Genomic DNA, 26,313 nt, shown 5'->3' with positions numbered 1-26,313 from the left:
CTAACAATAGATGGTAATCTGATGTATTTTATTCTTCTGGTTTTTTGTTTGTTTGTTTGTTTGTTTGTTTTGTTACTCTATCCCACATACACTATCTTGCTTCCCAAATCACAAGAGCACCAAATATATAATCCACTGCTGAAAATAATCCCCCAAAAATGCACTGTTTACTTGGTTGGTTTTGGTGTCTTCATACAACATGATTTGTTAACAATAAGAATTTTATAGAATAATGTCAGTTTTATCCTTTAAATGTATAGATTTTGAACATTTCTGACACTGTTGCTCCATCCAAGTGGTAGTATCAATACCACATCCTCCCTTTTGGCTCTGATATATTATCTCTGTCTATGGTTCAATTTAATTTTGAGATCTCTAAGAACATGCCACAATCTTTAGCCTTACTTGTAATTGATGACCTTGACCAGCCTCCACCAGGAATCTAGAAGACACACAAGTCACATTACCACAGAAACACAGGCTCACAAGTGGACAGGACACGACAAGTACAGGTGTGAACCCAAAACACAGTGAGGACGCATTAAGATCCGGTCGCACAGATAACATTCAGAGGTGGTCTGGACCGCATATGACCACAGTCTTTTAGTAGTGTGTATGTGAATGTGTCCTTTGCCACATTGAAGGGCCGCCTACTCAACTGACGTCCACCGCATAAGCGGAAGTACGAACTCTTTCACACACCAATGGCTTTATATTAAAGTGCTAAACAACAAGGGGGCTGGCGATCGCAGCAGAGAGTATGAAGTTAGCAGTATAGCGGTGAATATAACAGTGCCCAAGTCAAGTTCCTGTGTCTTGCTTGCCTCCTGCTGATTAAAGTGAAGGGGATTAGTGCTTAAGTTAGCGATAAGGAGTTAGCCTCACCTGACCAGGCTCACTTAAGGTGGATTGACTTTTAAGGTGGACCAACTACTCTCATTTTAGTGACAATCTTAGCCACTGCTAACAGAGAAATGCATGGCTGCTGATTCTCTCCTCTCTCTCATTAAGTCTTTGCAAACGGAAATGATTGCGAGGAAGTGATATCTGATCACAAGCGGTCATTAGAGACGTATGAGGAGACGCATTCTAATGCCAAGTGTGAACTGATGCACTTAGAGCTGTCCACTTGTGATCAGATCACCCAAGATGCATGTTAATGCCAGGTGTGAACAGGGCCACAGGCAACAGAAACATGTAGAAGAGAATACACTATGTAGTAATAATGAGGAGTTATCAGTTGCAGTATTCAGAATTTAACTTGTAACACCATCCTCCATGTTTCAGCAGTGAAGAATATTATACAGCATGTTGTTGCACAGTAGAGGTTTCATAAAACCACACTGTGCAGTGCAGGGCAAAGTAACACAAGAGTCTGGTATTGATTAAACTATCAAACTCCTGCTCCTCATTTTGTACCATGTGGAACAATAAAATATTGCACCTTTAATGTTCACCAGGACAATAATAAAAGGAATATATAAGACCACAGTGCAACAAAGGGAAACTCCCTTCAGTTAACTACAATTTACACTCCTGAATCTGTCCTCCTTTTCACCTCTGCATATAACTTTATAGACACAATCTACTGGTAATGCACCTTCTGTGGGGAACTGCGCAGATCACTCTGCAGTAACTGTACACCTCTGCTCTGTTCTTTTATTATATTCCTGGCGCTCTGTGCGTACCCCCAAAATGGCACACCAGATGTTTTCCTCTGTATAGTTTTATATAAGTCAATTGTCAAATTATTGGCTAGTAGAGTGAGTCCTTTGGTTGACCTCAGGAGCAGCAGGAAGGGGCTGTTGAAGCGGGCATGCACAGACATGTGCCCAGTCAGTATTGATAATTATCGTCAATGACGTAGTGGGACGTTCTCAGCCGGCAGTGTTGGAGCTGTGTTGGTGCCTTATGCGAGAATGACATAAGGATTAGGCAATATTTCCATGGTGTTAACTTCCTCAAGCCTTCATTCTGTAGTTTTTGGACTATTCGTCGTTTTCCCACAACTCAGCCTGTACGTAGTCAGAGCACAGGAAGGCACAAAACACTCCTCATAATCTTTGCAGTTTCTGCTGAGTTTATGAGCTATTTCTTTTTACTTTTTTCATCCATCATATTCCACTGTATCATTTATACCTTGAGTTGTTCAGTATTTCCTACAGTTTGGAAACAGTCAGGAAACCCCTGTCAGCCTGCGGCAGAGGTAGGAATCGGGGCTGACAGTTGAGTCTGAGCAGCTCTCCTCTGGGGCTCCAGGCTTTATTGCCTGCAGTGGAGCAAGTTATCAACTAATGTGTGTCCCAGGTGTCCAACTCACATCTAGTTTAGCTCTCATCAACATTAGAAACAAAAATCGTATTTGTGCATGGTTATTTTAGTTATATTTAAGCACATTGCCAGAGCCAAAATTAGGGAAAGACCTGAGACTGCAACAAGAATGTCTCCACTTTATTACTGTTCTTGAAAGAGCTTTGCATGGAAAAAGCAAGACCTTGAACTGCTTGTGAACTTGTGTTTCCATTGGACTTGTGAGGGAATGCATTGCCATTATACGTCCCTTGCCTCTTGATTAGGTGTTGTGTGCTTTTTTAATTAAGTCTGCAGGACTAGTAACGTCATGTGGGTGTAGGTCAGGCTCTTTTGAAGTGAGTAAAAACAAGGTTTCCTCAGCTCAAACTATTATTAAAAGATCTACTAATCAAGTCCGAGAAACACTGGTGAGTGACTAATTAACAATGACTGACAGATATGAGCCTAGCGCATGTCAAGGACAGTGCAGGCATTAAGACATCCTTTGTGGAGTGATGTATTGAACAGTAAATCTCAGAGGAACAGACAAGTGCACACAGCATAGATGTGACAGCTCATAATAAACACACAATCAGCTTATTTCTTCAGCTGCATTCAAACGATTGATATCAAAGACAGTTTTATGTCTTACGAACCCAAGCAAATTGTTAATGCTATGATCTGAATACAGTTTTATAATGATGAAAAAGAAGTATATTATAAAAAAAATAATGACATTGTCATATATATCACACATACACACACACACACACATACACACACACACACACACACACACACACATCTATATCCATAATTAATTTCTTTTGTGCATGTATATTAACCATGTCTAATGATATACAATATACCTGTAATAACTGGTATCAGCTTTGATTGTATGTTATTAACATTAAAATGTCAAATATCACAATGGCTTGTAATCAATCTATCCATTTTGAAACGTTTTAAAGTGATGGATATCATGTTTCTTTCTATCCATAAGCGATGGAGTGTGTTTTGGATAATGTATTTATGACAGCTCATTGTTTTGCTAAAGTGAAGAAAGTGTGTATTTATATCATAACATGCTGTCAGAACAATAAAGAAGGTCGAAAAGTAATATCATGCATATGTATCCTCATGCATATGGATTCCATGTGCCAGCAGTAAACACTGACGCAGGATGAGTGGAGGAGAGAAGTAGACAGGAAGTAAGAAATGGAAGTTCAGTGGTTCCTTCATGCCAATGGTTGTTGTATTTATATCCAGGAACGTGCATGGGCTCTCTGGTAGTTCCCACTTAGAGATTTTCTCTCCATAAATGTGTGGTTGTGTTTCCTTTGCATGAGTACGGTTACACTTTGAATGTCTGCCACGCTCTCTCAAGCTTTTTGGTGTAAGCACTGGTGTCTGGATCAACCATTCGATGGTTGTTTCCTGCAAAATACTAACCAATATATCTTCTCTTTAAGCAAACACTGAACTGTCATAAATACTGTATGTTGGCATGCAAAAACCACACACACCATCTACAGAATATGTTTGTTTACAGAGAGCACCATGATGTTCATAAGACCTTGTAATGCCATGCAAAATAGATTACAAGCAGAGCAACCGCAGTACTTGACCTTTTAAAGAATTGTGATGATACATGTAATGCTGTATGATTGTTTACGACAGCATAATGCACTTGAATGTATATATAAAGTCTTGTAATGCATTATGCATGTGTTGCAATACATTATTTTATAGGATATTATAGATAGTGGCTTATGCAGTGTTACCGGCTGAGCCTATAAAAGCATCAGCACAGTATTATAACATTGCTCTGTCAAGCTTTGGGTCTGGAATAGAGCGGAATAGATAGTGAGTCGATTAAATGTCTTAAATTGCTTTTTTTCATTGCTATGATCTATGCTTTATAATCTATGGTATGATCATGCTCAGTTTAGATTTTCTCACATTAAAGTGTCTCTCTGTGACATTCCAGTTTTGGGTCTTTGATTTCATCTTCTAGACGGTGTTCATCCTGTTCTCAAACATCCACCTTACTGGGCAAAATTTCTAAAATAACATATGCAAATTCTGTCTTAGGTGGATTTTCCTTGCAAGTGCCTGGGTACACTTAGTACTGAGTATGACTGAAGTTCAGTGTGTGTGTATGTGTGTGTGTGTTTGTCTCTCTGCTGGTGAGACCATATGACTCTATCTCCCCCTACAGGCCATTTATGGTGCTGCCACCTCTGATGGAGTGGGTGCGTGTGTCTGTTGCCCACACTGAACACAGACGCAGCTTCTCTGTGGACAGCGATGATGTTCGGCAGACTGCCAGACTGCTGCTGCCCGGAGTGGACTGCGAGCCACGCCAACTCCGGTATGGCTGTAAGCCTTTAGGCTCCAGAGTGTGTGCACCCAAGCACTTCACCTACACACCGAAAACACTGCAGGCACATATGTGAACTCACGCACAAACACATACCTCAGTGATTCGGGGAAGGAATGATATTTCTCATACACTCATCTTCCCTGTAGTGTAAAAAAATCAAGCTTGTCAAGTGTCCAGGGAAAATATGGCATATTGCAAACAATCAAAACAGTCAGTTTGCACTGTGAATCACATTTTGTGCTTTGCCCTTCAGAACGGATGACTGCTTCTGTGCCTCGAGAAAACTGGATGCTGCCTCTACTGAGGCAAAGTTCCTCCAGGACCTGGGCTTCCGTATGCTCAGCTGTGGACGCACAGACCTGGTGAAGCAGGCTGTCAACCTGCTAGGTCCGGACGGTATCAACAGCATGAGTGAGCAGGTTAGAGACACAGTCAACACATTAAATGATGATTATGAAAGCACATTTACACACCAACGCAGATACACAAACACACACACAGAGCTTGTGGAACAGAGGATTTTGTGGAGTTTGCTTGGTAAACTGTGGCTCCCTCACCTTTGAGCGCTGTGCAGACTTGTGAGGAGGAAGGCAGTCATACTTATGAGAGTTTATTCTGACATATTTTCTGCTGCAGCTTTTCTGCCAAGGAGCTCTCTATTATATCATGACTACCACCTCCAGTACAGTAAATCGTTGAGGGAATATTAAAAGTGTAACTCAAACAACTTTCCATAGGAATATCAACATTTAATTTGCAGCTGATCTAAGCAGAAACTTTTGAATACAGAGTCTAATACTGCAAATTTCTGTCCCAGAAGAGATACTGGTTTATATGGTATCCTTTAAAACTTTGATCAATAGCAGAACATTATGAAACTGAAGGTGCCTGCAGTAGAACTGTCAAGTATACAAAGTTTGGAGCAGACCAAAAGTTCAGCCTTGCTTTGTCCTACTTTATTGTAAGTTGGGTTTCATAATGCTATTTGGTGTTATTTTGGTGTCTCTTTAACATCTTAAATGATCCGGTTGTTCTCTGTACCTGTGCTTGTGAAGGGTATGACCCCACTGATGTACGCTTGTGTCCGTGGAGATGAGGCCATGGTGCAGATGCTGCTGGATGCAGGAGCTGATATTAACAGCGAGGTGAGTGCTGATGAAGTTTCTACCTCTATTCTGGTTTCAACATTGAGTAGTTCAAAGCCAAATGAAGAAAGTTATTCAGTATTTACAGTCTTATACATGAAAGGTCTTAAAAGGATGTAACAATGTGTGTAATTATTGATAGAACTATTTGTTTGGTTTTAGAGAAATTAGAGAAAACCCTGTGTGTCGTCCCTCATCTCCCCTTCTCAGTCCTCTCCTTGTGCCATGCTGCTAAATGTATAAGAGCTGAGGATCATGAGGCATTGACTGTCCTGCCATCTTAGCAGATTGAAAGTAGGTGCTTTGTAGTTATATGTACAGTGAAACTCACTCGAATTTCAATATTTAGGGCATTTTTTTTTAAAGAAAATGCGATAGTTTTGCCTGACTTAGAGCAAACTTCTCACAGAATCTGCAGAGAATCGAGATGGCATCCTTTGACTCTGTGCTGACGTCAGAGAGGACACTCAGTTAAAGCCTCATGATCCTGCTCATTGTTAGTCACCTCAGCAACAACATGTCCCATCAGCCATTGTGTCAGAGTTGATTTGCAGTCCACTGCATTCATGACCCCTGGCCAAAGCACAACGCACTGTCGACTAAAATATTGAGACCCACTTTCAGATGCATATTATGTACATTATATTTTTATAATGCATCTCTCAATTTGGTTTTAGATTTGAACAGTTGAAGACAAATGTTGCATCTTTCATGAGCTGGGCAGCTTTCAAAATGACTGATGTTCCCTCAATTCTCACAAAGTTAGAATAATTTCATCAGCATGTGTCTCTTCTGCCTCAGATCCCCTTTTTTTCTAAAGCCACCTGAGGAAAATATGTGCCTTTGTGCTTTGTTCATGTGACTATGTCTCATGCATGTCATGCTTTTATTTGGCTTATAGTTATTTATTGCAGTTTCCCAGACCAAAGAGATGAGCCTTAGAGAGATCAGTCAGGTCAGAACCCTTATCAGAGAAAGCCCAGCGGACGGTGGAAAGATCAGAGCAAAACCATTAGGACGAGGCCTAACTAGACCGATCAATCTATCGTGTTCATTAGGAGGTGAACACAGTGACAGGATGTCCTCTGCAGCCCCAGGGTTCCTAGTTAATTACTCTTGTTTCTCCTGTAGAGCTTCCTGTCCCCCTCTCCTCCCTGCAGCTGCTTGTCTTGTGCTCTATTGGCCACGTAGTAGTTTTAATGGCTTCGTATCTCTCTTCCTCACCTTCCTCTCACATTTGTCCCCCCCAACCCTCCTTCCCCTCCCACCTACCCAACCTACCTGTGTCCCTTCCCCAGGTGCCAAACTCAGTGCACAAGCACCCCTCAGTCTTTCCCGAAACACGGCAGGCGACGCCCCTCACTTTCGCCGTGTTACACGGACATGTGCCCGTGGTGCAGGTAGTGACATCCTTTCTCACCTGTGATTCTCTCATGACCTCTCATTGTGCTTCAGCTCATGGGTCGTCATCATTGTCATTTTTGTCATCAATGTTTCTCGGTAAAGACAGGGAATTCACCCAGTCAATCTTTATGTCTGAACAACTGTGATTAACATGGCTTCCTCCTGTCAATTAGCCTTTTTGAGCAAATAGATCAGACTGCATTTAGCGAGTGCAAAGTACAAAGACAGTGATCTAATTGTTATCGAACACATCTAACTAATTCAGTTTGCCCTCTAAATGATCTGTCCATTGGATTTTGAATCATTAAATTCTAATGGAAAATGTTTACGCAATTTGACCTCTGATGACATCAGAAACAAGAAAGAACGCAGTTAAAAATATTCAGCTCAGAGTAAAATCATAAAGTGTATTGCCATTGAATATGTAATTATGTCATTTCACACTTCCTAAGCTGTTACTTTAAACTGCAAGTCACTTTTCAACTTATTAAAGTGTAAGATGATATAAAGAGATGCAGGAGCTTTTTTTAGATCATGTAATGTGTAATGCACAGTGTTATGTGCTTAAAAGAAGACTCATAAAATAACATGACAGTTAAAATAACAAAGCATAAAGGGAGATGGTTAGCTTAGCTTAGCATAAAGACTGGATTCAGGGGGAAACAGCTATCCTGCCTCCATCCAAAGGTAAGAAAATCTACCTGACCTCAAAAGATCTTTAAATAACATGGTGTGTCAAAAGTGTAAAACCAGCAAGGTTTATATGGGGTGTGTGTGTGTGTGTGTGCGTGTGTGGGGGGGGGGGGGACTATTTCTTGGCCGGGTGTAGTGACCCCAAGAAATTACTGCACCCAACCAAGAAATAAAACAGAAACTTGCTGTACTTGCTTACTGCTCTGTATCAATCATTGAGCTTTAGAGTTGTTGGTGGGCAAATTTTGTTACCTTTGGGCAGAGCCAAGCTAGCAGTTTCAGCCCTGCTTCAAGTCTGTATGCTCTGCTAAGCTAATTACTGCTGTAGCTTTATATTTAACAGACAAATATGCAAGTGTTATTGGTCTTCTGATCTTCTCCTCTCTTTGTCTGCCTCTTTCTCTTCCATCATGCTCCTCTGTGTCCCCATCCGACCTCTGCAGCTGCTGCTGGATGCCAAAGCCAATGTGGAGGGGTCCCTGCAGGACGGGATGGAGAACTACACAGAGACCCCACTGCAGCTGGCTGCCGCTGCAGGTATAGAGCTCTTGTCCAACTGTACTGTACCATGCTGAGAGCACCAGCTGGGCATCTATAACCAGCTGATAACCACACCTGGCTGTCAGCGTGATCATTGGCTGAGTTATGACTTTAGAGGCATATTTTTCCTGGGGGCTGGAAAAATAAAGACAAATAGAGGCATGCATGCAGAACAAATGATCAAACCTTTTCCTCACTCTCATCTTTCTCTGTCTCTCATTCTTGTTTAATCTTGTTATGTGCGTATAAACTCTGCCAATCATTTGTCATGCAGGTAACTTTGAGCTAGTGAGTTTGCTGCTGGAGCGGGGGGCGGACCCCATGGTGGGAACCATGTACCGCAATGGCATCTCCACCGCGCCACAGGGAGACATGAACTCCTACAGCCTGGCAGCAGCTCATGGACACAGGTAAGCATCACTACACACTGAATAAACACACACACAAACTGACTCAGTTCATTCTGTGTATTCAGCATATAATCTTGTTTATGCACAAACAAAAACTCAACAGAGCACATCCATGAAACTGACACCTCAGCTGTTGAAATTGGTTTGCCTCATTAGATGTTTAACATTGCGTGACTAAAGTCCTGTTGTTTTCTTTGTGTTTTTGCTGTTGTTGTTCTCGGCACTGTGCAGTCTGAAAAACTCTGCACACTCATCTGAAATGTTTGAGAATAAATACCAAATGAAAATTCAATATGGTCTCTCTGTGCCACATTAAGTCCCTAAAACTAAAATGAAACTTTTACCCCTTTTTGAATTCCATAATTTGCATAATTTGTAACATTTGTTATATCACTTTGTGTGATGTAAGATCGTACAAGTCCATCATTTAACCGTTTTAATCTTTATAATCTATAATACTGTATGCAAAACAGTTATTTTTTTGTTTATTGTGCAGTTTCCACCAAACCTGGTGCAGTATCAGTGAGTCTAACTCCATTGATCCATAGAGTAAAAAACACACATCATTCAGGCTCCTCTTATTTATAAGCAAGTTTGAATTTTAACTTGTGACTTGTATTACATAATAGCCCATGTTTTGTCACCACTTTCATATATTTAACAATAAGTATAGTATATTATCCATTCGGCACATGAGTTTTTTATTTTAGATACCTGCCTATTTGCATGAAATGAGCAGTTTCAGTTTTCCCCTAAAGGACTTTTTTGTTTCCTGATATGTTTATATAACATTACTTTATCAAACTATATTTGTTAATTTAAAAAAAGTTTTATGCTGCAATAACTATCAAAGCTTTGAGACAGTTAATTTCGGGTTGTCCGTGGCCTATCAGAGTAATGAGAATAACTTAGTGATTAACATATCACTTTCAGAATACTCAGACATGTTTATTAATTATACACATGCAACTGTTTCCTATTGTATTGCCACTTGTTGTGACATATGCAATAAAAAGCAATTAAATAGAGTCCACGAATCTGTACAGACCTATCAAATGCAATTCCTTTTTTTTGTTTGTTTTTGTTTTTTTTTCTTCTAGAAATGTATTTCGTAAGTTGTTGTCTCATACGGAAAAAGGGAAAGGGGATGTTTTATCCCTGGAGGAGATTCTGGCAGAAGGTTCAGAGCTGGAGGGGAGAAGTTTGCCTGACATGGACCTGATCCGGACTGGGAAGGCCAAACTTAAAGCCCTAAAAGAAGCCATGTACCACAGTGCAGAACACGGGCATGTAGACATCACCATAGACATACGGAGCCTTGGTTAGTTGACTCTGAACACATGGCCATGTAACTCCTACAGTATCACATTGTGTGTGTGTTTAGTATGTTTGTGTATTTGATGTTTCATGTGTGTTTACCTCTATAACTATTTTCAAGGGGTTCCATGGACCTTGCACAATTGGCTGGAGTCTCTGCGCACATGTTTCCATCAGCACCGCCGGCCTCTGATCCAGGGTCTTCTGAAAGAGTTCAGCTGCATTGAGGAAGAAGAGTACACCGAGGAGCTCATCACACATGGCCTTCCTCTCATGTTCCAGATCCTCAGAGCCAGCAAGGTACAGTACAACACTGTCTGTTTCACCTGTCAAATCATTTTGGTTTTCAATTATTTAGAGTTCAGATAATTATTGAAAAATTAATCGTACCTTTTCCAAAGCTACATTTTGATCCCTATCTTTAACATTTTTTTGTCAATATTTCTCATGTTTCACTGTCCTATACTTTTACAAATACCTTTTCTGTTTACCAAGCCACGGCTGCATCTGCCTCTCTTCTTGTATGATTGTCATTAGGTAGTCAGGTCATCAGCTTCACAGAGGCTGACAGAACCCCAGAGGCCTACTCAATATCAATTACCTAAAATGATAATAATTTATGATATGCCCCCTTGCTCCTCTCTGCTGCTGCTTATTAGATCAAGGCCCTGTCTCATTACTTAAGCTCATGATCCCCTTGATAAGCTATATTAGATCTAAAACAGCACATCATTGTCCTGTCTGGCACCTCTGTTTGTTTTGTCTCCTTTGCCTTGACTTAATACTATCCTGTCAGCATGATGAGTTTTATTGTCCTTGCTGAGATGGAAGAAAAACAAAAACACTGCAGAGTGCAGACACTCACACATTCACATAATACACATAATACACACAAGCAGACCTGCAGAGACACATATGTGTGTGCAATCTCATATCGACAGTATTTATCTTACACCCACACTCACACACTCAGGCCATCCTAGCCCTCAGTGGATTGCTGCAGTGTCAGTCCTTGTCTCTGTCTTGGCTGATGTATGGCAGGGCCAGTGACCCTCATCTCTATGAGGGCCTCAGGGACCACTGGCACTGTTTGCCCCACCATGAGAACCAGAGAAATCAAGGTAGAGGCCGTTCATCTTTCCTTAGCCAGACAGTCGGCTTCCTCAGCCCACTACAAAACTCAATTTCATTTCACTGTCTATCTATCTATCTATCTATCTATCTATCTATCTATCTATCTATCTATCTATCTATCTATCACACATTGTGCTTGGCTGAATCCAGTGAAATGCATAGTTGTCCCTGGTGGAATATGTGGTTGTTAATAGCTGTTTGTTGGCGTCACGCTTCACTAAGAGCAAGAAACCTGACTGCACACATGGGGCTTGTAGAGTTGCACACCACTGCTGCAGCTGAATGACACTGCGCCCCCATTTCTCTCTCAGCTTTAGCACCATACATACACACACACACACACACACACACATACATGCAAAGTTAGGAATAAGGATAAGAAGATCTTGCTCTCCGGTCTTTCTCCTTCTCACTTCTAGTTCAGCCTGTCACGGTGTTCCCCGTTACAGTAATCTCTGAGGAGCTGAGGATGTGCTAAATGAGTCTGATATTCATCTAATCCCCTTTGAAAGGTGTGAGAAAGCCATGACATTGTGGCATATTGGAATATTTTCTTGAATAAAATAAATGCTGAGTCTGACACAAGGTTGCAGAAGTTAAACGTCTCTCACTGTGCTGATGATTGTGTTGGGGATGTTTGTGTGCGTGTGTTTTTGTATAACATGGACTCCTTCCTGGATGTTGGCTGAGCACAGTCTGCCAAAACAGCTTTCCTCACCCTCTGAAGTTGTGTTACTCTTTCTGTGTTTCCTCAGAATGAGGTGATCAGCCAGCAGCTGTCTGCAATCTTCACCCAGTGTTATGGCCCATACCCCATCCCCAAACTGGCAGAGATCAAGAGGAAGCAGTCATCACGCCTGGGTGAGACCCTACTTTTATTTATTTAAAAAGAAACATTACCATGTTACTTGTGTAAAAAAAAATCTATAGTGCATGATAATGTAAAAAAAAAACCACAGCACTGAGGCAGCACAAAATCACTGAGATGTATTGCTGTGAGCCAACTGTCTCTAAATGCTGGATGAAGTGCACAGAACGCCATCTAGTGCTCAGACATTGGAACTGTAATATAAATATAACCTGAATTAGAATAGTTGAAATTAAGAGAGTAAGTTGCACACCCCATTTGTTTGTTTTTATGATATCAGAAAAATATCTGGCCATTTGTCTTTTAGATCCTCACTTTCTGAACAATAAAGAGATGTCTGATGTTACCTTTTTGGTGGAGGGGAAACCTTTTTATGCCCACAAAGTCCTGCTCTTCACAGCTTCCACCAGGTAATGCTTACTTAAGGTTTTGTTCGCAAAATACACAAGTATACAACCATTTTTGATAGGATAGGATTCTTCTATTAAGACTGAGAAAATGTAAAACACATACATTTTGTGTCAGTGTGTTAAATTAAATATGAAAAGATAAATTCATTTATAAAGTAATAACCGAGTGCTTTCACTGGTCAACATACAGAGAATTACAGTAGATTCATCTGTCACTTATTTGTTACATGTCAGAAGTGAAATATGAATTGAAGTTATCTTGATATGTTGATGAAGTGCGTTGTCAGTACTGCACATTCCTTCTGGCTGATCCATAAAGTCATTTTTTATTGCCCCTGGGAGCTTGACAGGACGTCCATTTCACTCCCATGTCATGTTACATTTATGATAACAGATAAGTCCCGTCATCAAATGACTGAAGGGAAATTACACATAACTCAACAAACACGTTGTTGATCCTCTGTTGACTTTATGCCCTCAGAGAAAACATCAAACAACTCATGAAAACTCATTTTCACCTATTAATTCAAGGCCTATTGTGCTCCATGCTACAATCTGCTGAATACTACATTCTTAAGAGATTCTTGAGTGTTAATAATACAAATAAAGACTGAATTAAGGCTCATCTTTCCAAACCATGGCTGTGATTTCTCCTTTTTTACATCTGTCTCTCTCTCTATGTCTCATTTTTCCCCTCAAGATTCAAAACTCTTCTAGCAAACAGGCCTTGTGGTGAAAACACCTGCATCGAAATCAGCAATGTCAAGTATCACATTTTTCAGGTATTATAACTAACAAGACATTTGAATTAAAAAAAAAAAAAACACATAGTCATATCCCTTCCTTTATAATATCATACTGTATTTATCCTGGGAGCTATGTATGTGTATGATGTCTTTTTTTCTTCTTTCAGCTGGTGATGCAGTATCTCTACTGCGGAGGAACGGAAGCTCTGCACATTAGGAATACTGATGTTATGGAGGTTAGCTCGTTATTCCAGCTTTCACTGTAACCCTGGAAGTTGTATTGTATACTGCTGAATATATGGAGCTCACACTGAAAACAAACCTTTATACATGAAACATATTCTCAAAATTTACTGTGGATATCCATTTGTAATGTCCATCATCAAGTGCTAAACTTAAATAGTCATTATTTGTGGTTTTGTTGCAGCTTTTGTCTGCGTCCAAGTTCTTCCAGCTGGAGGCGCTGCAGAGACACTGTGAGATCATCTGCTCGAAGAACATCAACACAGAAACTTGTGTGGAGATCTACAACCACACCAAGGTACAAACAGAATTAGAAATTCTCACAGATACATAGAAAGTAAGCATTTTTATTGCGCAAAAACAACCTTTTTTCTTTTTTTTTTCAGTTTCTTGATGCTCCAGACTTGGCATCCTATATAGAAGGCTACTTCCTAAAGAACATGGTAATCCTGATTGAGTTGGAGCCATTCAAACAGCTGTTGTACGATGCACCTCCAGACAGCCCTGGCTGTGACATCCTACAGGACCTGGAGAAAACCTTGGCCATCCGCATCCAGTCCATCCACCTGTCCTCCTCCAAGGGATCCATCGTCTGAACTCCTTACTGCACTCATGAACAGAGAATATTTATCAAAGTGATAGAGACATGGCACTCTACTGAGATATATCTGAGTGACAGATCATCTCAAGTAAAAGAGAAAAATAAGACTGGACTGTCCCGTTACAATCTCTGTGAAGCTCATCAGTTGCTAATAAGCTTCTTGTTATCTTAGCACAGATGGTTACAAGTCTGTCTGTCTGCCTTGTTGATATCTGTCTACTATGAGTTAACATGACATAAAATAGCTAGATTATGCCACAATTTGCCAATAACATACATGACTGTAACAATGTCCTTTGTTCAGCAAGAATTTCTCAGCTAAGTACAGTAGTACAAAATGTGTGTTACATGTTGAACTGAACAGATGAGGTGGGATGACGGAAGCTCAGATGAAGAGCAGCAACCAACTGCAGTAGTCGGAGCATCTGAATAATCTGAATACATGGCTCCTGGTTGAGACAATAAACAACCTTAGTGTAATGTGATAAGCCATCCTTACCTGGCTGTGAGGAAAAACTGCCACCACATGTTGTGATTATTTGCTTGAACATCTGGACCTGTACAGAATCATTAATTTGTATATCTGTCAGTCACTTAGCAGTATCAATGCTGATTACTCTTTAAAGCCAAACACAACTGACAAGTAGGCTACCTGTGAGGTGACTGGTGCAAAAGAGGGACATTCATCAGCTGACTTTGGGCAACTGGCTGGGAAAGAAGATTTTTTCTTCCTCCATTACTGTGTAAATATTGTTGATAAAAACAGATCTATTGATTATGTAAGTTAATGTATATATCCACAGATGTTTTCTCATGTGTCTTACTGTTGGATATCGCTGTAAAAAAAAGGTAATCTTATAAATATGTGTTTAAATGTTGCATGTCAGAGGGATGACTGCGTTTTGGATTTTCTGTTTGAACTGTTGGAAGATTAAGCAGCTTTCACTCTTATAAGACTGAACATTGGGTGAGAAATTGTTTTGTCATCAGCATGGGTCACTAAATGTGTAGCAGTCAAATGGTGTCGTCATTTCGTGTGTGTGAGAGGCTCCAGGTCTGTTTAGTCCTGAACTGGAAACATAATGCTGTTGGCTGTTTTCCAGGGATTGTGAAACCACATGCCGTGTATATGTGTGACTTGATAAAGATTAATATATAGAATATGATGAATCTGCTCTTAAAGATTCCTCTGGTTCAGTCTCTGGCTTAAAAACACCTGCAATGGTACATCTATTTTTCTGTTTGATGTAAAATGTTGAAGGCTGTCCCGTTATTATTTTGTTCTCAACAGCTAAAAGGTTAGATCTCAGCTGGAAAGTAGTTTAATGTGCCACCCAACTGTTCACAAACCTATGCATTCTTGGATAGTCTAAATTCTAAGTGTTGATCAAGTCACACCACCCTTATTTATGGAGCCCCAAAACTGACAAAATATGATATGATACGATATGATACGATACGAGACGAGACGAGACGAGACGAGACGAGACGAGACGATACAAAATACTTAATTAACTGAAACTGAGCACCACCATACAAATAGGACAAACATCAGGTAGGGCAATAAACAACATGTAACGATAAACAACAGATAAAAAGGCAATCACATCTCAAAGCAGTACAGTATAGGAGGAAAGCACAGCACCATAACATCAATGTGGCTTTATGACACAACATCAACATATTCATGGTCTCCAACATTACCACAATCCTCAATACATTCACCAATAGTCCTCAACATCAGATTATTGTCATTGTCTGATAATCAACATCAACAGTGACAGTAAAGAAATGCAGTTCAAGGTTATCAGACAAGTAAAAATATAATTGAATACATCCAAATAATATTGTTAAGTTACCAAAGTAAGCATGCTAACACTACTTGGACTGTCACTGACACCGTGCTTCCATAATTCATCTTCATCCTCAAATGTATGTGTCTTAATCTTATCTTCATCAAGGACCACAATGGAAATGAGTCTTTATTGTGTCGTCCTCAACAACTTGGAGATCTATATGATGAATTTAATGTGTCTGTCCTCATAATGTCAAACAAACTTGACTAAAAACTCCTAATAAGTGTACGCTACCTAACTTTGTTAGCCTTTGCTTGCAAGCTAAAATGCTTTGCCTACTGTTACAAGAGTTTATACAGTGAGGCTACAGTACTCCACAGTACAGTATATGGATGATTAACATTACATGCACTGCCTGGTGTAGTTTCATAACACAAGTTCAGCTATAAGCCTAATGTTTGCTAAAAAAGGCTAGTGCTCAGAGTGTTTATGTATTTTCAGTGAAGCTTTAGCCACGCACAGAAGATATTTGGACATTTCACAGTATAAAAAGGTGTAAATAATAAAATGGCTGAATTCCATTTAGCTGCTTCAGTTTCAGGGTCCTGTGCATGCTGGTTCACTATCACACTGTCATGTCTTTACTGGGGCACTTGAATCAAATAGAGTAACCGTTAATGTGATTAGTAAAACCTGCATGGGAAAAACAAGACAATTTATCTGCTTCAGCAATTTTGATACCTTTTTTAAACTGTCCATCTTGAGTCCAATAAAGTTATAAACGTGTTGCTAAATCAGTAGAGTACTCTTTTGACAAAATTATAAAGTTTTTTTCACTCCATTTTAATTATTCAGCTAACAATGATGTATTTAGCTATATTTTTGACTGATAACATTTCACTACATTTTGTCGGTTTTGAGGCTCCATATGGTAAAATGTCTATTATTTCAGAGTGCATCATGTGTATGTTTCAGATTATAGTATGTATGGATTGAAGCAGTGTGTTGTGCCCGAAAGTTCAAAGGGGTGGCTGTGCAGAGTTAGTGTCACGGTCAGAGAGGGAGACAAACAGACAGGTGTAATGGAAGTCAGAGGGGAAAAAAACCCATCAGGCAAAGTATACACCCATAAAGAGAAAGAGAAGAAGAAAGAAAACATCAAAACCTTGCACAGAGAACAGATGTGCACTTGTTCTCCACTGGTCCACTTGTGTGTGTGGTCAATGCCCTGCTGCTGTGGAGAAATCCTGTCTTCCTTCTCAGGCAGACATGCAATATGTATCAATTTAAAACGACTGTCAAGAGATTTGTGCTGCCATGAGATGATATTTATTTTTGCCCAAGGCTTTGTGCTGGCCTGCCACAGTGAAACCCAAGTGGCAGACATGATACTGTTACTCATTTCTCTCTATATGACATAAATGTCAGGGGGCAGCAGGATAGTCAGGGTTTGTTTGGCTGCATGGTATTGTAGATGATAATGACATGATACATTTTCAAAATCAAATTACTTGGAGTAAACAATCTAGTCAAGCTATTTTGTCTCTTTTTTTTTTTTTTTTTAAAGGGTATTGAATTATGTCTCATCTAATCTGTGTTCCTCAGATTCCATTTAATGTCTCAAGAAAATTGTTGCAATCTACTTTGCTCTCTTTCAGTGTGTACGGTATTTGCAGTGCGTGTGTGCGTGTGTTTGTGTGTGTTGGGCAGAGACATGAGAATGAACTAAGGGGTGACAGCAGTTGTCAAGGAGTCGCTATGGTTACCGCCGCCCATGAACAATGTTGAGTGGAGAACGCTCAAAAGACTGAATGGAATCCTGAGGTGCACATACATGTACATGCTTATACACTGACACAGTTAAAACACACTCACACATACTTGGGATGTAGTCACCGAAAAGGATTTCCTCCTGAATGAGGAGATTCTTATTTGAAGCAGAAATTATCCATCATCAGATTAGCTGTGCAGACAAGAGACTGTGTGATTAAGCCGTGGAAATGTCTCTGTTGCCTCTTTTCTAAAGCACTGCTGGGCATCTTAATTTACTGGGCTGTGAACTGCAAGTAGAGCGCTAAGTAACACCAAGGGAAGTTGTGAGGTGAACTCCACAGGGGGATACATTCAGCTATACACCAAAAACCAATTGTTTGACACTGTACATGATGGGGGTTAGTTTTTTCCTCTTTGTGGCTGCTTCAATTCTCTTGCTACAAACTTGAATTCCTCAACACATAACTTTCTGTGTTGCCATGCGCTCAACTCTGAGTGTCTATTGTTCAGTTTTGTGTGTGGGTTGATGTGCATGTGTGTGAGCAAATGGGAGGGTAAAAAAAGGGGTGTTTGCCCTACTAACTCTGCCCCCAGCGCGAGCCCCTTCATCCTCCCCTTGTTGTCATGCACAGGCGGTCTCCCTTTGGCACCAAGTAGGCTGGCAGCACAAGAGCCATGTGTTTTAGCTCCACGCTTTGAAGGGCTCAAAAGAGAGAGAGAGAGAGAAAGAGAGAGAGAGAGAGAAAAAAAAACTTTTCAGAACTGTTTCTGAGAAGTGTCGTGTAAGAGAGGGGGAGAGAGAGAAAGAGAGAAAAGAGGAGGGGTGAAAGAGAGTGTAAATGTGAGGGAGAGAGATGGGGAGCAGAAGGAGCTGCAGACAAAAACAAGCTGTCTTCCATGTGGTGATTTGATTTCAGTTGTTGGAGGACACCTTTGCTGGATAATATTTGGGGAGATTTTGCAAGTCACAAAAACAGGTGAGTGTGGTTGGAGCAATGTGTGAAAAGGAGCAAAAGAGTAAAAGAGGAAGATGTAATAAGTGGCATTTGTGGCTCGAACAAACAAAAAGGGGGGAGTTGTTTTCGTGGTACTACATGATTAGTAGCCTAACAGTTCATTTCCTCTTTAATGTTTAAGTTTAATGCACTTTTAATATATTTTTTACTAAGTTCCCATGTTCTCTCATTGGACCCCTTGTTAATGAGAAAAGCTATGAAGAAACATGTTGAAAATAGGTTAAAGTGTGCCCTGAAATAATGTAGCTCTTTAATTACTGACCACTCTGCAACAAATTCATTCAATTCTCTGTAGCTCCTTCATCTTTTTGAAATTCCTTTATTTCCCAGAGGCTGCAACCCTCACTCATCGTTTCCCATCCCATCCTTGAAGCGTGCAGTTAACCACCAGCGATTTCAATGATGCATCATGAGGAGCTGTCAGCCAGAGAGGAGTTCACCTACAGCCACATGTCCACTCTGGAGAGGGGTGGTGGGACACTGGGACGGCGAGGCGACAGGGGAAGGCCAGACAGGGATAGGCCCGAGCGGGACAGCTACACAGTGGACGTGAGGGCCAGTGACCTGCAGCTGGCCCAGCCGGAGCATCTAAAGCACCCCTGCTTCAGCTACAGGGCCTGGCTCTACAGCGTCCTCATAGGGGTGAGAGGAGAGATGGAGGGAGTTAGAAAGGAGGCACACTACAGGATTTAACTATTTAATCCATGACACACAAATATGAAAGGTTGGGGTGATTTTTTCCCAATCTTGAAAATTTGAGTGGTGATGGTGTCAAGAAATCTTATTTTGTGCCTCCACAATTAAGTGAGGAGAAATTATATCATCATATTTTCCGGATTGATGAGCACTTCAGATTAATGTACTTTTGTGTGCATGGGTATGCATGAGAGATAAATATTGCTGGCATTCCCGTGTAGTCTTACCCATTGAATGCTTTTATAAAAGTCTGTATTTGTGTGTGCATGCATACCTGTGTATGTGTCCTCAGGGCAGTCTACTCATCACATCTGGTTTCTCTCTGTACCTGGGAAATCTATTTCCTGTTGCTATGGACTACCTGCGCTGTGCTGCAGGCTCTGTAAGTGACCATGACCATGTTCAGCCACAGCCATGCTCATGGTGATATCACCTGACTCTACCCTAAGGTGTTTATACATATTGTTAATATTTAAAATGCCAATGACACATCAGTTTCAGACAGTATTTGTTGCCTTTTTTCACAGGGCCTCCCTGCGGCGATAGCCAGTTTCGCCATTGCCAAGAACAGACATGTTGCAGTGAGTAAACAAAAACACCTGAAGCAAAAGAGATGATTATGTTTTAATGGGTTTTGACAGAAGTTCCATTAGGAAATCAAGGCTAGATATTAATGTATGTCTCATGTTTTTTTGTTTTTTTTGTCAAGGTGTCAGATTTCCAGGTTGTCTATGTGTCAACATTTGCAGTGACGACCACCTGCCTGGTTTGGTTTGGTTGTAAACTTGTCCTGAACCCCTCTGCTGTTAATGTAAATCAATCACAGATCATATAGTAATAATATCATGTTATTGTTTGGTTGCACATAAGCATATCAAGGCATTATTCAAAATAAAGCATTTCTCTCTTTCTTTTCCATCTGCTATTGTGTCTCTGGTCTCCCTCCTACTCTGTCTGTTCTAAGATCAACTTTAACCTCATCTTGATGATTTTGCTGGAGGTGTTGATGGCCAGTACTGTCATCCTGTCAGCTCGCTCTGCAGAGGATTGCTGCTGCCACAGGAAAGTATGTGTGATTGATTGCTTTTGTTCCCCCATCTGATGTCTCTCCCCTGTAGCTTCCACTCTTCTATCCTAACTCAATCTTTCCGTCCATCTTCCAGTCAGTGACATATGACAGAGCTGTGGTCATGACCCCCGCGGTATTCCCCACTCGACTCCTCAAAGCATATTCTGTGAGTAGTCATCAATTTCATTGCATTTGGTGTCGCTGTGTGATCAGTGGCTCTCAATCACTGAGAGATGTCTGTAACAGGTGATCGAAGTGATCGTGGGAATCTCTGCTGTGTTTGGAGGCATTATTGCACTCAACATGGACGCTTTGCGAGCTGGGCCCTACTTGTCTGTCACATTTTTCTGGATCCTTGTGGCTGTAAGTTTTGCTAAAGCTGACTTTCCATTATGACACAGATTGCAGCTCAGAGTGATAATTTATCACACACTTTGATCTCTAATCCTTTGCAGTGTTTTCCGAGTGCTATTGCCAGTCATGTTGTGTCAGAATACCCCAACAAATGTCTGGTGAGTACAAGATAGTGCTGTAATTGGAGCCAGTTTTGTGAATATTTACCACACAAAGGGTCAATGCAATCAATAAAAGTAATATATTTTGAACTGTCAGAACTCCATTACTGATTCATTTTTTACCACGCTGCCTCCTACTGTATGTTATGGGGAGGTTAATTAGGATAGGTCTGGAGAGGAAGGATAATCCTTATTGTTCATAAATACATTTCACACATACTGAGTTTACCGCCTTCTTCTGGGTCTACGAACTTCTCTTTTTTTCACCTCCTCGTTTTTCTCTCTTCCTGGTGTCTCTTAGGTGGAGGTGCTGATTGCCATCAGCAGCGTGACATCTCCCCTGCTCTTTTCAGCCTCCGGCTTCCTCTCTTGCAGTGTGATCAGCTTTATTGAAATTTTCCTGCATGATGTGCCTACAGCCAAGGTAAGTTTAATGATGTTAAAATTCACCAGTAGGTGCAGGTTTTCTATGAAGCTCTATCTATTCAGTCTTGGCCTCCTTTTGAATGAGAGATACTGGAACAGATTTTCAGGAAACTGTGAAATTGATTCATGAGAAATTTCACTCAGAATCATCTCATTTCATCTTTATGTGTGTGTGTGTGTGTGTGTGTGTGTGTCTGTGCGATCCAGCAATCCTATGACATCCTGCTGCTGATTCTAATGGTGCTGCTACTGGTGCAGGCAGTTCTCACTTCAGCCACTGTGGTGCACTGTGCCGCCTACAAGAGTCAGCTTCGCATGGGGGCTGTAGAGTGCCACGACAGCATGCAGACCCCAACCCAATACTGTGATGTACGCACCAAACACACGCAAGAGTTATGAACACAAACAAACAAACCCATCTGTCTGGCTTTTCCTCTCCTTGTCTGTCTCTCCACTTCCAACAGGAGACATGAATGTTGTAATATGACATATTTAATTCTGCCCCAGCTGTTAGACTCACCAGCTAAAGCTAATGTAAATGGCATAATAAAATGTATGAGCTGGGAAGGCTATTAGAATCATCTAAAAAAGACATTGTGCAGCTCATCGTTCACACGTCATTGCTTTCAGTGTTTTTTGTCACCTTTGCCCTTCTCTTTTTCGTCTCTCTTCAATCTCTTTCTCCTTGCTCCCTCTTCCTGTTTTGCTCCCTCAGCAGCAAGCATCCAATGGAACACTGCAGGATTTCGACAAAGACAGAGCCTGGAAGGCAGTTGTGGTCCAAATGGCCCATTGAACAGTCCTACAGTACACAGAGAAGTTTGATGAGGAGTGAAAAAAGGGAAAGTTAAAAAGAAAAAAACTCAGCCATAAAACTCTTTAAGCTGTAAGCAGAGGGGTACAACCTGAAAAGGCAGTAAAGATTTATTTGGAGTGACACGGGGAGATGGAGAAAAGGGGAGAAAGATGGAGAAAAGGAAGGAGTGGAGCAGAGGGGGATTTTATTTGGTTTTTGATCGGCACTTTTATTTGGTGTATGTTTTCTGTTTTTTCTGGGTATTTGTTACCTGCTTGGAGGAGTGGTTTTATTTGACCTGGAGTTTGGACCGGTCACAAAAGCACAAACAGGGTTACGTCATTGACACCATTTAGCCTGTGTGCAATAAACAATCATGAGCCAGTTACTGTATAAAGGTTTTTTTTGCACTTTGGCCGAGCAACAGAGCTTTGTGAAGTCTAGTAAAATGGTAAATGGACACAGAAAAAGCGCTTTACAAGTAATATCAGACTCACAGTAGTATTAGCTTCCTGTTCTATATGTGTACTTTTTTACAATTTTATCACATAAGAGAATTATGTGAGATGAGATGTATGCAGGTTTGGTACATTTTTAAATGCATGGTGACTCAACTTTCCCTTGACACTGGCTCAGTAAACTCCCAGCAGGTATTAACCAGTCATGGCCTGATGATGGTTTCACACAGCCACATTTATGGCAAAGTTTTATCCAAAACAAAACATGTTTGAAGAAAGGGCTGATTCTATTCTCTGCAAATGTGTATCCCCCAATTAAACTGTGTTAGTTCTTCTGGTATAAGCTATTGTTATTCAGTAATAGGCCTCTGTATGTCTTCTCATGTACAACAGTCTGGTAGTGGTCACAGTAGTTGTCTGCAGGGAGAGCAGGTTCATTACTGCAGATAAATTAACTGAGAATATGCAAGAAGTCTTAACTGAATTTCTGTCCTTTTTAGAAAAATAAAACTGTTTTTATTAATTGTAAAAAATGTGTGTATTTGTTATTGTTATAATTTCTTAATGTTTAAGCCTTTCGCACTTAATCAGTCTACAGATACATGGCTGGATGACAGACTGAGCAAACCAGACATCAAACACATATGACAATTATTACCTGGATACTAAAATATTTTAAAAGTTATCCTCACAGGCTGTGATGCAAAACCTTCACATTCCTGATTCCTTGCTTGGAAATGAGAACTGTGTTGTGTTCTCATTATTGTTGTATTGTAATTTGTTTGCTATATGTTAATTTCCTTCATTTCCTTAATTATGTTAATGTACCCTCCTCCCTTTGCAATAGTCTGTATTATAAACTGCACAATATATTCTTATTAACACTTAGTCATTTGCCTTTCTTACATATAATATGAGCAAACTGACTATATCTCAAAAGGGCTACATGGAAAATAGAATAAACATTGCATTCACTGGAAGTATTATGTATATGTGCCTACACTGATGCATGTACAAAGAGGTTTGGTGTGACAAAACCGTTGCATTATTTTGCATTTTTCATACCACCATGCCAGGTAGCAGGAAGCTGTTCACTTACATCACATCTTAGATATGAACATCCCCAAGATCTCTGCAGCAATGAAGCTGTCTGTGTGTATGTATGTGTGTGTGTGTGTGTGGTGTGTGCGTGTGTGTGTGTGTGTGTGTGTGTGTGTGTGAGAGAGAGAGAGAGAGAGAGAGAGAGAGAGAGAGCTTCCGGCTTCCCTAACCGGCAGAAACCGGCTTGGGGAAAACTGACTTGTGGCTCAGTCCAGCTGACAACCACCGGGTGTGTGCCACTTTTACGCTTTCACAGTGCCTTGTAGGCACAAGAATCCAGCAGAGATTTTCTAAGGTTCAACTTAATTAAAAGATGGTCCCTATTCAGCAGTGATGTAGTGGCAATCTGTGTCATTAGACAAGAGCACTATTAACAATTATATTTAAATCAAGGCATTAATTCATGCTGTTTCTTTACAGGACCTCCCTCTAGGAACAATCCCAGCTTTCCTCAACATTCAGCCTAACTTTAATTACCACCACAAGTTGCCTAAGCAATTAAATGATGCCTGACAGACACTCATAGCAGTTGTAGAAGGCTGCACTCTCTTCTGAAATTGAGTTTTTTGGTTTACCCTCCTCTGCATAATCCCCAATTGATGCTGCTGCTGTCTTGGGTGCTTAAAAAAAGAGGGAAAAAAGCAACAAAAAAGCCCGGATACCCAGATGCTGGCCACACCCTGTGAGTCTGAATGACAGTCATCTTGCCCATTGGCTGTTTGAATGTGTCTGTAGCCAGTCCCACATTTACAGATGATAGGCAGGCTGAGTAAACCTATCAATAGAAAAGTAAAAGGTTGTCACTGCCTTGTAGTTAGGTTGTAGGCAGAACGGACGGAAGATCTAAGAATTGAAGCCGGTCTGTAGCTTGTTATTAGACGATATCACCTAATCTTATATTTAAATTGACAATTCTGTGTTTCATACCCAAATACCATTTATGGTACTTTATCAGCGATGATGTCACTGTAACAGCCTATTAACGTTCACATGGGAGTCTAGATCTGTGTACTTTATTCTGGTAAACCTGTGAAAATGACTGTAGGTATAATTAGTAGGGTGTCGATTTCTACAACATAATTGATTGAGTTTTTCAGCATCTCTGCCAACACACCTCCTGTCCTCCCCTTTTCACCGTGGGGATATAAAAAGCGCGGTGATGTGATGAACTGTAGAATCTTAATGTGTTATCATCCCTTGTTTCTGAGGAAGAGGCAGGGCAGGCAGGAGGAGAGGAGAGGAGAGGAGAGGAAAGGAGAGGAGAGGGAGGGGAGCTGTGGGGGGAAAGGCGGAACAAACCGGTGTGCTCGGATACATGCTGTAGCTGCTCGCCCGCACTGCAGATTAACTCTTACCGTGCCGGGAGATGCAGCGCGACATGGTGAGTGCATTTTATTGTTTTCTCGCTGCCTGCACATGGCTCGTTTGTTAGCGCCAGAGAGGGAGTTTGGTATTTCTCCGGTGATAGTCACCGATGTGGACAGGTAGAGACAGCTGATGCAGGTAGTTAGTCTCTTAAAGAGAGTCAGGACAGGAAGATCTCCTCTTCTCTCATGCACACACACACACACACACACACAAACACAGAAAGAGAAAGAGAGACAGAGAGAGAGGGAGAGAGAGAGAGAACAGCACGCACACACACACACACTCTCAAACGCTACACTTGATGTTTAGCAGCTCGTCTCTTGCTGGCTGTTCGGGAGCTATCCGCTGCTCCGGTGCTGAAACAGCTCGTCATCCGCAGGCAGCTGCAATTCACTGCAATGCATATGTCTCTGATAGAAGTGTGGTCCTCTTAAATCATATACCAAGTGGGGAGCATCCCAGCCAAACATGAGCTAACTAGGACATAGTGATCTTCCCACCCTAATGAGATGCTCCTGCAGTGTTCCCATAGAGACTTCTTTATAGTCAAAAGTGTGGGCACAATGTGGACGCTTTTTTCTCTTTCCTATGTACTATTAGTGTAGAGTAGTGTTCCTTTACATCTTCCTAAAATCTATTCTTGTACTGCTATCTGGTCAGATGTGTTTTTTGAATGTCTGCGAACAAGTCAGAGTCATGTGGGCTGAAAGTTCTTCCCTCTTCAGCCATCATCTGATTCATAATGAATGAACTGAGCTGCTTCAGCTTCTGTACTGGAGCCTAGCTCTATCTCTTTGTAGTCGGTCGTATCGGTCATAGCCAAGCGGGATGCTGTAGTAGCCAAGGAATTTGGGATTCCCTGTCTAAACACTGGCAGCATCGCCCAACTGTAGGGCATAATCTGTTGTACTGGACCAGTGCCAGTGGCTGGCAGACAGGAGTGCAGCTTCTAAAATGTCATGCCGCCCCTTTAAATTTAAATTATACAAAGTTTATTTCTCCTCTGAGCTTCCTTCAGCCAGTCGATGAGGATGGAGATGATGTAGTTATCTTGATTGAAAAGGTAATACATGGACAGAACAGAGTCAAAACAGTACTGTATGTTGCATT

At 40.9% G+C, this 26,313-nt stretch overlaps 2 protein-coding genes and 1 long non-coding RNA gene across 7 annotated transcripts in view; 2 read left to right on the top strand and 1 right to left on the bottom strand.

The window, feature by feature from the left end:
* Nucleotides 1-15,373, top strand: part of btbd11b (BTB (POZ) domain containing 11b) — a 71,082-nt gene extending 55,709 nt beyond the window's left edge. The window contains exons 4-17 of the mRNA XM_067589210.1: nucleotides 4,514-4,666; nucleotides 4,932-5,097; nucleotides 5,734-5,823; nucleotides 7,122-7,223; nucleotides 8,364-8,457; nucleotides 8,735-8,870; nucleotides 9,971-10,191; nucleotides 10,309-10,487; nucleotides 12,077-12,182; nucleotides 12,497-12,599; nucleotides 13,300-13,381; nucleotides 13,513-13,581; nucleotides 13,773-13,886; nucleotides 13,975-15,373. Of these exons, the coding sequence (XP_067445311.1) occupies nucleotides 4,514-4,666; nucleotides 4,932-5,097; nucleotides 5,734-5,823; nucleotides 7,122-7,223; nucleotides 8,364-8,457; nucleotides 8,735-8,870; nucleotides 9,971-10,191; nucleotides 10,309-10,487; nucleotides 12,077-12,182; nucleotides 12,497-12,599; nucleotides 13,300-13,381; nucleotides 13,513-13,581; nucleotides 13,773-13,886; nucleotides 13,975-14,184 (1,825 nt within the window). The 3' untranslated portion in view covers nucleotides 14,185-15,373. The remainder of the gene's footprint in view (nucleotides 1-4,513; nucleotides 4,667-4,931; nucleotides 5,098-5,733; nucleotides 5,824-7,121; nucleotides 7,224-8,363; nucleotides 8,458-8,734; nucleotides 8,871-9,970; nucleotides 10,192-10,308; nucleotides 10,488-12,076; nucleotides 12,183-12,496; nucleotides 12,600-13,299; nucleotides 13,382-13,512; nucleotides 13,582-13,772; nucleotides 13,887-13,974) is intronic.
* A 2,969-nt stretch (nucleotides 15,374-18,342) lies between these two features.
* mlc1 (modulator of VRAC current 1) lies at nucleotides 18,343-23,334 on the top strand. 4 transcript variants are annotated; one of them, XM_067589208.1, is made up of 12 exons: nucleotides 18,348-18,735; nucleotides 19,105-19,416; nucleotides 19,763-19,852; nucleotides 19,998-20,051; nucleotides 20,180-20,281; nucleotides 20,435-20,536; nucleotides 20,634-20,705; nucleotides 20,786-20,902; nucleotides 20,995-21,051; nucleotides 21,356-21,478; nucleotides 21,688-21,849; nucleotides 22,199-23,334. In XM_067589208.1, the coding sequence occupies exons 2-12, from the start codon at nucleotides 19,174-19,176 to the stop codon at nucleotides 22,274-22,276; spliced, it is 1,200 nt and encodes a 399-aa protein (XP_067445309.1). In that variant the 5' UTR covers nucleotides 18,348-18,735; nucleotides 19,105-19,173; the 3' UTR covers nucleotides 22,277-23,334. The 4 variants fall into 4 exon arrangements, with proteins under 4 accessions (XP_067445310.1, XP_067445309.1, XP_067445307.1 ...); XM_067589206.1 differs by having other exon boundaries at nucleotides 18,349-18,735; nucleotides 22,196-23,334; XM_067589207.1 differs by lacking the exon at nucleotides 18,348-18,735 and having other exon boundaries at nucleotides 18,755-19,416; nucleotides 22,196-23,334.
* LOC137182762 (uncharacterized) lies at nucleotides 19,315-24,463 on the bottom strand. Of its 2 annotated transcripts, none has more exons than XR_010928371.1 (3): nucleotides 24,411-24,463; nucleotides 22,124-22,282; nucleotides 19,315-19,397 (listed from the first exon to the last, which is right to left on the bottom strand). It is a non-coding gene; the product is annotated as an uncharacterized lncRNA (long non-coding RNA). The 2 variants fall into 2 exon arrangements; XR_010928370.1 differs by having other exon boundaries at nucleotides 19,326-19,407.
* Nucleotides 24,464-26,313: the final 1,850 nt, after the last annotated feature.

The sequence above is a fragment of the Thunnus thynnus genome, chromosome 5 (assembly GCF_963924715.1).
Source record: "Thunnus thynnus chromosome 5, fThuThy2.1, whole genome shotgun sequence".
Lineage (NCBI taxonomy): Eukaryota > Metazoa > Chordata > Actinopteri > Scombriformes > Scombridae > Thunnus > Thunnus thynnus.
Note: the sequence above shows the minus strand (reverse complement) of the source record. Positions and strands in the feature narration are given on the sequence as shown.